Genomic DNA, 13,017 nt, shown 5'->3' on the forward strand with positions numbered 1-13,017 from the left:
ATGCTCCAATCCCTCAGTCATCTTGGTTGCCCTTCGCTGGACTCTCTCCAGCAGTTCCCTGTCCCTCTTGAACTGGGGAGCCCCAAACTGGACACAGTATTCCAGTTGTGGCCTCACCAGTGCCGAGTAGAGAGGCAGAATGACCTCCCTCCACCTACTGGTCACACTCTTCCCTATGCAGCCCAGGATGCCATTGGCCTTTTTGGCAGCAAGGGCACACTGCTGGCTCACGGACAATTTACTATCTACCAGGACCCCCAAATCCTTCTCCTCAGAGCTACTTCCCAGCAGGTCCACCCCTAACCTATACTGCTGCCTAGCATTTTTCCTCCCCAGGTGCAGGACCCTGCTTGCGCTTAAGCATAGGGATCTTTGCCTGTGGAAAGGCTGTGGCTGCTGAGCTTCTGGATCAATTGCACTTGGATGCCCTATTTGCATTAATATTTAAGATTAAACTGTTTGGCAACCATTTGGCCAGAGCTTCTATAGAACACTCTCAAAATTCAGGAAGTACTAGTTCTGGGAAAAGCTCCAAAGGAAAAGGTTTATTGATTTTTATTTTTTTTTTAATTTTTTTTTTGTTTAAAGAAGTAATCATTATTATTAAGTTCTATCCTGTATTTGGGAATTTTTCTTTAGGAATCTGAGATGGAAACCGAAGAAGAGGTTGACATTTTGATGAGCAGTGATATTTACTCAGCAACGTTATCAACCAAATCGATCACCTTCACACGTGCCCAAACAGGATGGCTTTTTCGAGAAGACAAAACAGTAAGCTGAAAGAAAATTTCACAATCCACATTAGAGGAGACAAAATAGTGCAGACAGCCTTACGACGATGTGGTTGGGAAGAAATAAGGAGTAAAAGAATAAGATGTCTGGGACGGAGGAAGAATGTCTCCCCCTACCCCCCCCACCTGTCCCTAGTTTGAGTACACAGAATAGATGTGATGGGCATAAGGAAAAAGGAGCCTGGAAGAAGGATAACCAACTCTAGCTGTTGGCCAGGGGCAGGGACAGGTTGTGGTGAAAATTACTTTATTGTAAGAGGATATGGTCTCTGCAAATTCATCCCAGGGCGTACAGGAAGGATTCCACGCGCTCCTGTGTCAGATAAATGCGGGAAGATGGGAGCGGCAGCAGTCTGACTGACCTACAGCTTCTCAGCTGGGCAAAAATTGCAATAGTCACGGTCGTAACTCCTTTGGGTAGGAAACGGCTATCTTGGGGACAGCTCTGAAGGATTTTGTTTTCATCTGGATCTGTTCACATAGTGCCAATCATCTCAAGTTTTCATCTGAGCTAGTGTTTCAGAACTTACTTCCTTCTGAATACCAAATCCATATGCAAATTATCCTTTAACACAGCTTGCTGTTGAAGGGGGTTTTAGTCAGATTTCCCCTTGGCTGCTCTTAAATTCTTAAATAATCTTTTCTGTCTTAAAGTTTCCATTGATATGAAATACCTGTTCTGATGGGGTTTGTGCTGTACGTACTTTACTGGGATTGTCCACTGAGAGCTCATGTGGTTGGTTGTGTAAATTACAGCATTTCAATCCTGAAGGTATTTTACTGCACTGAAGTGCCATTATTTGGATGTGCAAGAATTTATTTTGTTTTTAATCTTCTGTGTGTCATTAATGTCCAATTCCTTTCGTGCAGGAAAGAGTAGGAAACTTCTTGGCAGATTTCTACTTGGTTAATGGACTTGTATTAGAATCGAGGAAAAGAAGAGAACATCTCAGTGAGGAGGATATTCTTCGAAATAAAGCTATCATGGAGAGCCTGAGTAAAGGTGGCAACTTAATGGAACAAAATTTTGAGGTATACGAAAGTATTTCTTCACAGTGTGCGAATTTTTGCGTAGGAGAATAATCTTTCTCACCAGTCATTTAACCAATTCTATAGATAATGTTTTTATTTCATTTTGTTTGTCTTAATTTTAAAATAATAAATGTGCCCTGCAATTATAATCATGGTGGTATGTTAATGAATTATCCTGATTAGTGCACACATTGAGGAATTTCTGTGATTATGTTGCATATTTCAGTCTTAATTTGTCCCTTAGTACAAGATTATGGGTTTGGCTGTGGCAAATCACTTTCACTTCGTTTAGACCAAACCTTTATTGTTTGGAACGCCTTTCTGTTTTCCTTTTCCGTGGTGTTTTCCTTTAGCTTCATTATAATGGGCTAAGCCTGTTATTATCGCCATGAAATCAAGAGCTATTCAGAACGAGGCAGACATCATCTGGGAACGCGCGTACAGCCTTTCAAACATGATTAATTTATTTCGGTATTAGCTTGTGCCTTGTTACTTGTCATTCAGACGCTTGAATTAACTGATTAACTGATGCATTAAAACAGCCAGCTTCTATGTACACCGCGGTTTGAGGCCAAATACCTAAACGGAGGCTATGAGAGCAAGAGCAGGAGATGGAAAAGCCCAGCGCGGTACCAGCTACAGACTGGATAGACTATATTGCTGTGCTTCCTAGAATTGAAATACGGTTGTATCTTTTGAATTGCAAAATTCTAAGAGAATATAAGGAGAGCTGAGTTAAGATGTGTTTTTCTGAACAGCCTGTCAGACGGCAGTCGCTTACTCCGCCATCACCCAATACAATTACATGGGAAGAGTACATCTCTGCTGAAAACGGAAAGTAAGTCTTTTTGATTTATTGGCCTTAACTTCCATAGGCACTTTTAGATTATTGGTTTGGGGTTGTGGGGTTTTTTTGGGAGAGGGTTCTCTAGTTTGTGGGTGCTTTCTGTCTATGTTTTCTGGGGACGGAGGGACACTGGGTTTGATGTCTCCGATGTTTGACATCGCCAGTAGGCTGGCTGGGAAGCCGCTACCTGTGTGCATGAACAGTTTTATTGCATCAGCTGATGATAAAAATGTTGGATGGGCATCTATCTGATACCCGTGGCTTGAAATTTAAACACTTTGAAGCCAGCACATCTAAGCTGGCCTTTTTTTTTTTTTTAAAGAAGATTTTCTGACAAATTCATTGTTGTCATTCACTTACCTTTACTTATGGTAGTAATAAGTAATCCAATTCACCATGTTTAAAATAAAAGTTTATGATTTAATGAGAGTCTGGTAGCAGTGGCAGCATACAAAATTTAAAAGAAAAGTTTATGATTGAATGAGAGTCTAGTGGCAGCGTATGAAAACACACACAGCTGGAATACAAGGACGTACAGATCTCCTAGTACCAGCTAGATCTTTGCAAGGTACTTTCCTGCAGGTGTGTAACTAGGTAGCTAACAGCCGTAATTTAAAATCATTTACAGCAGCTTCATTTGTAGTAGATGCAAGCAGTTGGGTTTATTTGCTAAGGTTACGTGCTGTCTAGCTGTGAATGTAGCACAACCAAAACATGTCCTGAGTGTGTCCCGTAAGTAAGAATGATAAAAGTCTGTTCCCCAAAGATGTTGGGTAGCTGTAGTCGGATGTTACCGGGGAATGTGATGGTATTACAGTGCAGGCTTACTAAAAAGGCACATGGATCTATTTGGGGGTTTTTTAACTAACTGAATTTTGGATGTATTTGAGAGAGAATGAATATTCAAGCAGAATCAATAGGTTCTGCTTGAACAGCTATTACTACTGGGACAGAAATATGTATGTATCTAAGATTTGCTTTGTTTAGTCGTCTGATTAACTGAAGGGAGTTGAATGGGAGATCTAGGTTTCTAGCTAACGCAGAGCAAAAGACAAAAAGATTTGTTATGTTATTTGTTACCTGTCTGTTCCTCTCCTATAACAGAATTTTCCGTCCTGTGTTTTCCACTGTTGCCTTCTAGTGATAGCACAGTAACTTTTCTGCTTTCTCTGAGATTGTTTCATATTTTAGGCTGAAAGCAAACAAACCTTTTTCCAGATCAACTTGACACTTTGTTCGCGTATAGACTACTCTAATTAATGTCTGAGATCAGCTGTATATATTTCTGGGTAGTTGCCATGTCTTTCTATCGTGTTTATTAATATAATGTTTATGAGGAATTATTTGAAGATTTTTTTCTATTAAGTCATTTCCCTGTTTTTGTCTTTTCTCCTGGTTTAGCAGAGCTCCTAGTAATCTGAGTCGAGTTGGTTACTGACTCATCTTTACTATGCACAGCTTTGACTTTTAAAGCATTTGCTTTATTGCAGGGATTCTTTACTGATGTTTTCAACCCTGAGTCTATCTTCCTTCCTTTAAAACCAAGGTTTCACTGAGAGAAAAACTGACTTTGTCTTTCTCCCCTGCCCCTCGCAGAGCTCCTCATCTGGGTAGAGAGCTGGTCTGCAAAGAGAGCAAGAAAACCTTTAAAGCCACGATAGCTATGAGCCAGGAATTTCCCTTAGGAATTGAATCGTAAGTCAAAATCATTGGCTGTGGATGCTACGTATATGTAGGAAGTGTTTTAATTTGTTATGAACTGCAGAATTCTTCGTGTCTTCAGATACAGGAATTTGGCAGCTTACAACCCGTGAATGAAGTCGTGCCGTTAAGCAAGTAAACGGTTAAAATGAGAGACCGCGGTGCTGGTGTGCCTCTTGCTGGGAGAGCCCAGCGCTTATCTGACTTGATAAGACCAGAGGTTTCACCAGGTTTATCATTAACTTGTCGCAATACCGATGTACCTGATTCTACAGAATTCTAAAATGTTTTTGCCTGTGACAAGTTTTAGCACAAGGTTATGTCCTCTAAACCACGACGAAACCACATCAGGTTCCTTGTGTGCACGGAGAAGAGGGTGCGGTACTGTATGCTTCAGTCTCTTGGGTAAAATGAGGACAAGAAATTAATATCTCGATGTTTCTTTGTACACCTATGGTGATACAATACGGTTCACTAAGAACTGAATGTGAGGATGCTGATGTTGAAGCTCTAAGGAGGTAGATAGATGGATAAGCAGGATGTAATTTTTCAACTCCTTTTTTCTCACCTTGCTCTTTGGGTCATTTTTGTCTTTTCTAGAGGGAAAGCTTGTGAAACAAGAATTTGTAATAAAATCCGTTTTGCCTTTCAGATTGTTGAATGTTTTAGAAGTAATTGCACCCTTCAAGCACTTTAACAAACTTAGAGAATTTGTTCAAATGAAGCTTCCTCCAGGCTTTCCCGTCAAATTAGGTGAGATGACTACAACAGCTCTTGTGGCTTTGTATTTCCAAAATGTGTGTACCTATTCATGCATGTTCAGAACTTGCCTTGAGTTTTGGAAAAGAACTCTCTCATGTAAGAGTGTGTTGCCGTAGATGTCAGGAGAACATCGTTCAGTTAGTGGCAGTAACATTAGTAGGAGATCTGCAGCTGAAAGGTGAATATAGTCCTGGTCGGGAAGAGAGCAGTGTAATTTGTGTTTTCCTAATGTCTTGCTCTAAGAGTAGAGATGCTGAATTACCCTGGCATTAAAGGATCATCTCACTCGTGAGTTAAGTATTTTGTAGCATTTTTTTTTTATTTCTCTTTCCTCAAGGATTACTGGTGATACATTTTTCGCTTACAAATAAATAGAAAACCATTACAAATGGAAATGCGTCTATACCACCATTCATTCAGGGTATAGATCATCACAGCATAAACTGCCAAAAAGTCATAGCACCTTCTCGAAGTGTTGGAGGATTGCTTGCGTACCGGCAGGCTGTTTAAGTCAGACAGTTGTGAACAGACTGTGTTCTGCCTCCTATCAGGGTTGCGCAGCTCTGTTTATTGAGGATGGAATTTTTGCGTAGATTGTGAAGTCAGTTCATGGGCAAGCCAGTTTGATCGAGGATCACTCTTAAGTGTTCAACCTCAATTCAAATTGGAAAAGGGTTATATTTTAAAGCAAAAATTAAGAAGTTTTGTCTTTTTATGTGGATTTGCTCAACTGAAGCCTACGTGGGGCAGGGTTATTTTATCTTGTATCATCTTCAGACCAGCGTCCTCTCTTCGAACAGATTAATCTGTATGCTCACAGCGCCCTGGTTTCCACGTCGGCAGCCTGCATCAGGAAGGGAAACCCACTGCATTAATAATACTAAGAATTTTTTGAATGGTGTATTGAGTTGGGTATTGTTTCCGCGCTCAGGGTATCTGAGTATGTTTTGAAATAACATTATTTAAACCACCTCCTCCTTTAAGAGCTTTGAGTCACCATTGTATAGAATACTAAACAAGCTTCTACGTATTTAGCAAGTGTGAAGTTACAAATCTTGAAATAAGGGTTGGGAACTCTTGGTGAGCCCGCGTTTCTTTGCTCTTCACTGTACCGTTTTGCTTCCTGCCTAGATATTCCTGTATTTCCCACCATCACGGCCACTGTGACTTTTCAGGAGTTCCGTTATGATGAATTTGATGAATCCATCTTCACTATTCCTGATGACTACAAGGAGGACCCCAGCCGTTTTCCTGATCTCTAACTAAACTGGAAGGTTAATGGTGAATAACAACACCAGCGTACCACAGTGAGAGCAAATGGATGCAAATAGCCCACAGATAGAGATAGAAAAGTGGGTCGTAAAGGAAGGGATAAACTTAATAATCCAGAAGAAAAGGGAACATGCGTCAAGTGACTGATGTACTGATACTCGCTAGAATGGGCATCTAATCTAGTTCCTGATTTACAGCAAGTCTCCTGATGTGTCGTTCACACTTTTATACATCCAGTACTGCAAGCGTGGTAGTCTGACACCTCGGTGACCCTGAGAATACTTAACAGCTGTGAGGACTATCATTGGTTTTTAAATTTTTTACATTTCTTGGTGATACAAAAAGCACTCTTGGACCATTAGCATAAAAGTTGAAATGTCTTAGCTGGATATTAGCCCTAAAAACATCCCACCATACTTAAGATGACCATGTTATATTCTTTCAAGCTTTCTTTTCATGAATTGTAAACTATGTATCATTATGTATAGTTCAGTAATTTGAATGTTAGTTGGACGTATATTAGAAGGAATGCGTTTTCTGTAGATGGACGAACCAAATGGTCACCATTAAACAATTGCATTTTCATACTGCGGTTCAGTTCAGAAATAGCATTTGCTCTGCAGGGAACGAGGTACCTCCTCTAGCAACTTAGTGCAATCCATGGTGGTGCTATCCGTGTCCGGAACCCTTCCCTTCTTCACGGAGCTCTGTTCATCTTTCCTTGGCTCGGCGCTTCGCTTCGCTTCATCACGCTGGCCTGGAAGTCCCTGCTGTGTCCGCGCTGTGGTGATTAGCACTCTCGGGGGTTCATTAGCTAGAAATTGTCACTCTTTTTTTCTTTTTTCTTTTTTTTTTTTTTTCTTTTTGGCTTCTTTCTTCACATTCACTTAGGAGACTTGCTCCATAATGGTTGAGCATCGACTCGGTTGTTTGTGTTCAGCAGCCGCTGGAAAACACGGGGTGCATATCAAGAGTTACTAGAACAATAAGCTCAAGCATTAAATCTTCATATAAGAAAAAGTTTGTCTTGAAGTTAGTTTAATTGTAGTGCACATCGAATAGGGCTCACCTTGGAAGACTTTATTTAAGGTATTGCCAGATTATTTCCTTCCTCTTAATGTTTTGCATAGGCAGGCGTTTCGCTGCTGCCGCTTCTCGAGCTTATTCTCATTCCAAGTGGTTCCAGTCTCCTAATTCGACCATAATCCAGCGTCTTGGTTTGTTAGCAGGAATTTGTGCAAAAGGCTAATGGTGCTATTTGTTTGTATTAAGAAATCTAGATTAAAGTGCTGTGGTGTTATTGTACAAAAATGTAAATATTTTCAAAATTATATTCTTTGTGCACTGTAGTTAAAACTTTTTCTGGAAATCGATAGAGTTAAGTATCAAAATTTATAACGAAGAGTACCATCAATGCTTAGGAAAGGTAACCAACCTAACTAACCGTGCAGGTGGTGAGTGGGGACGGCTTATCACAAGGCAATAAAAGCGGACTTGTCAGGCACCGCGGCAGGAGGCGGGCGGACGTGTCTGAAGCAGATGTTCTTTCAAAACCTCTGGAATCCGTCTGCATAAAACCCCAGGAGGTAGTGCTGCTCCGGAGGTACCGTGTCCGCTCTGTGCGTGGAGCCCTGGGGAAGCGCCGGCAGCCGAGTTCAGGTAAACCGGAGGCGGAGGTTGGGGTGGATCCTCCGCCGGCGTCGCCGTAGACCCGCGGTGAGAGGGGCGGGTGAGGTTTCCTTTGCAGGCTGCGAGCGATACACTGGAGTTACTAATTCAAAATCAAATCGAAAATAAAACTATAGGGGGGAAAAAAAGCAAAGGGAAATGTAGAATTGTAATTACTTCTGAAGTACTGTATGCGTAGCAGATGTCGAACATTCAGTAGGAATGATAGAACTTGTTCTTTCAAGTAATTATGAATTCCTAAAGTGTTTCACGTCTGTGGTATAAACTGGCCCCCGCCTCGAGCTCCTCCTCGAACGGGCCGAGAGCTCTGCCGTGGGAGACGGGCTGAATGTAGGCAGAGGCTCTGCTGTGCCGTCGGCTCTGGAGGTCGGGACGAAATGTCGGCGACGCTCAGCCTGGACGTGTCCTGTCACCCTCCCTGCGGGTGCGCGCTGCGGGGCCGCACTGCCGCGCTGCTGGATGGGGTCTGGTGCGGGGGCTGGGCAGCGGTACCCAGTCCTTGGGAATTCCGGCAAACGCAGAAAAACGTTTCTGTATACGGTGAATGTCAGAAATCCTTTTTCCTCAGTATTACAGGGAAAGAACCACGTGTTTTGTCTTACTTTGTGTTTTTGGTTGTTCCAAATCACCATCCCCGCTTGCTGACACGGGAGGCAGCGTACGGAGCTGGAGCTCTGTAGGGCTCTGCCGTGGGAGCGGGGTTGAATGTAGGCAGAGGCTCTGCTGTGCCGTCGGCTCTGGAGGTCGGGACGAAATGTCGGCGACGCTCAGCCTGGACGTGTCCCGTCGCCCTCCCTGCGGGTGCGCGCTGCGGGGCCGCACTGCCGCGCTGCTGGATGGGGTCTGGTGCGGGGGCTGGGCAGCGGTACCCAGTCCTTGGGAATTCCGGCAAACGCAGAAAAACGTTTCTGTATACGGTGAATGTCAGAAATCCTTTTTCCTCAGTATTACAGGGAAAGAACCACGTGTTTTGTCTTACTTTGTGTTTTTGGTTGTTCCAAATCACCATCCCCGCTTGCTGACACGGGAGGCAGCGTATGGAGCTGGAGCTCTGTGCTTTAGGCAATACAGCCACCGCAAGGGACTGGATTCTAGACTTAAGCAAACAAACAAACCAACAAAACAAAGCTTTTTGTGTAGCCTCACACAGAAACGGAGGGTTCGGTGTCTCTCCATCTGCCCCTAGAGCCGCCCACGTCTTCTGAGGGCAAACGGGGTGTCTGACTCAGCCCGCTGCAGCTCGCGGAAACATTTTCCATGATTTCCATGGACTCCGGCTGCAGGTTTCGGGGGGTTTTTTAACCTTCGTGATTACACAGCTACTAACTTTGATACATTTTAAGATTTGCAGAAACTTCTTCTAGTGGGTTGCTATATATTAATGCTGGCTCTGGTTTGGAGTGTCGGCGGAGAGGAGTGGGCGCAGGTTTGGTTGACTGTAGTCTTTATTATGGTGAAGATGCGCTGGCACTCCTTTCCTCCCTGCCGTGGGGCTGAGCGGTCTGACCAGTCCTTCCCAGTCCAGTGATGGTGCTGGGGTTCCTGTGGCAGCCCGGGGAACTTGGGCAGGGTGAGCTGTTTCTCGGTATATTTCCTTCCACCTTTGGGTGATGTTTTCTGTCTGAAACATTCCTAGTGATGGGTTGTGAAACTTAAAACGTAGGGACGCTTGGGGCAGGGTTTCCTGCGAGCTGCAGGAGTCCTCCTCGGCGAGAGGGACGTTCGCTGAGCCTACCCGAGGGACTCGCGTCTCGACCGCACCGGGGGGACCCGCAGGCGCGAGGCGGTGGGATGCCGGTGGCGTAGCTGTGCCGCTGCCGTTCTTCAGTGGCGACTCCCCCCGCGCTGTTAGAAATGTCTTACCCGCTATGATTTGTTTGGCTTGCAAGGAGTTTTGTGTTGTACTGACACGACGTGTGTATTTGTTGCTCCGGGCGCGTCTGCACAGAAGCTTCGCTGGTGCCACGGGTGGGCGAAGTGTTCCCGGTCCTGAGTCCGCAGCTGTGCTGTGGCCACCGCTGTCCTTTACCCTCTGCCATCTCCTCCCCCCATCTCCTGGAAATTTATTTTTTCTAGCAGGATTGACCTAGCAGAACTTAATTGTCGGTTTTCCCCGTATCTTTTCCTTAAGACGGTGTTGGGTGTTAAGGGAAGGTTTGGTCCCCGGGGGAGTGAAGACATCTCCCTGCGTGTTTACGGAGGTTCTCCCATTGCGTTGGCTTGGGTGAGGACGGGGTGAGGACGGGAGCCGGCGCGGGCCAGGGGAGAGTCGCCGTGTTGGGACGCACATTGACACCGGGGCGGGCGCAGAGGTGAAGCCAACACCACTGCACACACAGAGGGGGAAACCTCAGTACCGCGGCTCGGGAGAGGGCACCTCCGCGCAGAGTTGCGCCACTGTTTCTTTCTGGTTTCACCACTTTTTTTTTTTTTAAATTTCTTTTCCCCTGCTGGCTGTGAGGGTTTTTTATGAATAACTATTAAGAGACAGCCGTTAATTTTGGTAAACTGAAATAAGCAATTGTCACAAAAGAATTCCTAGGGTTGTTTCTTAACCAAACCATTTTACTGGTCTTCCAAAATATTGCTTTAATTTGTGGCAAAGGGAATGAGTTTTCTTTTTCCTTTCAAGGAGCTGCTGTTCCAGTCACTGTACTCACTTTACTGCAATTCTTGATTTATGTATTGAAATGATTTGTTACAAAAAAACTCTGGATATATTTGTGCTGGAAACCCACCTTGTTGATATTCAAAGCAACTGTCTGGTTTTTTTAAATGTATTTGTTCTTGATTTGTAATTCATGCGAGGATAACTGCATTATTTAATCTGTATTAACAAACTTCCTGTAATGCTGCAGTTTCTCATTTATTTTCCTTAAATTTGTAATTATCATGGACACAATGTCACTTTTTTTGCATTTTACTAGTTGTCTGGTCCATGTTTTTAACTTACCTTCACTAATAGTAATTTTTGGTTGTATCATTTGTTAGAATAAAGACCAAAATACCCTCTTGGATTCTGAAACTCTCCAACCTGTGAAAATCAAGTTTTAGCTCTCCTGTCGCAGCCCGTTTGGGGGTGTATCGCCGCTGCAGACGCGGCTCTGAGCAGGGATTCCAGCGGGGACAAGCCCACGCTGCTACCTTCTGCAAGGGTGTTTTATTGGTCATTTTTTAAATAAAATCCTGCATTTTCATTATAGACTGCTCTTTATCCTCTGTAAAGCTCCAAATTTTATTGGGCTATGTAGGTAGCAGAGGGGGAAGGACACGGACAGTCGCTTCTGGTATTTACCTGGAGCTGAGGAGTCAGAAGTTTAGGAACAGCTGCCGGGAAGGGAGGGAAGGAGGAAACAAACCTTTTCGGTTCAGTAATTGTGGAAGTTCTATCTCCTAAATGCAGAAATGTACTCCTTTCAATAACGGGATTTGACAACTGCTGATAACGGGCGTCTCTCGGAGGAACTGTGGATGACTTGGGGAGCAAAACCTGGAACTTTGAAAGTTCCATTTTGCTTTGTAGAAGGTTTTTGGTTTTTTTGTTTTTTTTTTTTACTTAGAATTGCTCACCCGCCCTCCTGCAGCAGTGGCAGCTGAGTGTGCAGAGCAGAGATCAGGACACCCCTCTATAGTTAAGGATTTGGTAACTTTTAAAATCTCATATTTATAAAGGGTAAGACAAACTCATGTTTGGAGTTACAGGAAGTGCTTAAAACATCACCAGTTAAAGATTTTGGTAAACTGGACAGTTGTAGCCTTTATGCTGCTACAACCCGCATTGAATACCGTGGGTAGCGACAAGCCCGGCTCTGGCTGGGACAGCGCGTGCTCGTGGCGTTCCACATCAGTGATGGTGTGGCTGAGCACAACATTCTGCTTTCGCATACAGTGTCACCCCCGTCTGATCGCAGAATAGGATTCCCCAGCGTCAACAGCAGGACGACACTTTTTCCAGCTGCATTGTGGTACTTTGGTCTCATTTTTACACATCGTTACATCCGTTCATTCCAAATGAAACGCAGCAGAGGGAGCTGCGTGCTGACAGGGCACCTGGGAAGTTGGAACAAAATCACTATGCGCATTTTTGATTCCATGTTCGAGGAAAAGCTGTGTCCGTCCTCAAGAGCAGAGGGAACACACTTTTGATGCTGATGTGCCCAGGGAAGAGCTGCGCTAGTGGGGACCCGAGTGACAGCTGACAGTAGCAAACGTAAGGCTGCTGCGTAAGCAAAAATGAACCCTACTTGATATTAAAATGGTTTGGGGTTTAAGAACTGCGGCAGCAGAAGCAATAGCCACTGCAGCATGTAATGGAGCTTTAATGACTGCAGCCCACAGGAGTATCACCCACCTGTGGTTCCGTTGTCCAATAATCACAGGTTCGGTCTAAAAATCACTGGTGGGAGCTGCCAGCCAGCGCTAGGAGAAAAGCACAGAACCGCTTTCCCTCACCCTTCGGTTCACAATTAGCAAGTTACTCAATTACTGCGCTTCAGCACATCCTCTGGCTGTGACTAGATTAACTGGAAACAACATAATTTAATTACACATAGCCCCTGGTCTACCATCTTGAGCTCAATACCCTGACGTGGCTCTTCGCTGCAGCATGCGAATGACTTTCACAACACCAGGGCCCAAGGATCAAGGAGGTTTACTTTATTACTATAAATTGGTTTACGTTTTTGTACTTCACATATAAGTATCATGACAACAACAAAGGCACATCTAGGAAGACATCATGCACCTTGTCTGTCTCTCGTTATATTTTATTACAAGAACTATCCCTCTCTCTCCGCTAGAAATAAGCCTCGAACTGGTTCTATGACATATACCTCTCTGTATTGACAAAATACTCAAAACAGTTGGTGAAAATTTACATTTCTACAAATTCTAAAAATGACACTGAATACCTAAATGGCGAGT

General features: G+C 43.9%; 1 protein-coding gene across 1 annotated transcript in view; it reads left to right on the forward strand.

Annotated features, from left to right (window-relative positions):
- ANKRD13C (ankyrin repeat domain 13C) overlaps nt 1–6,982 on the forward strand; it is a 26,225-nt gene extending 19,243 nt beyond the window's left edge. The window contains 6 exon segments of the mRNA XM_009883992.1: nt 640–771; nt 1,662–1,823; nt 2,582–2,661; nt 4,267–4,365; nt 5,024–5,124; nt 6,265–6,982. Coding sequence (XP_009882294.1) covers nt 640–771; nt 1,662–1,823; nt 2,582–2,661; nt 4,267–4,365; nt 5,024–5,124; nt 6,265–6,395 — 705 coding nt within the window. The 3' untranslated portion in view covers nt 6,396–6,982.
- The last annotated feature ends 6,035 nt before the right edge of the window (nt 6,983–13,017 follow it).

The sequence above is a fragment of the Charadrius vociferus genome, unplaced genomic scaffold (assembly GCF_000708025.1).
Source record: "Charadrius vociferus isolate BGI_N301 unplaced genomic scaffold, ASM70802v2 scaffold423, whole genome shotgun sequence".
NCBI classification, from domain to species: Eukaryota; Metazoa; Chordata; class Aves; order Charadriiformes; family Charadriidae; genus Charadrius; species Charadrius vociferus.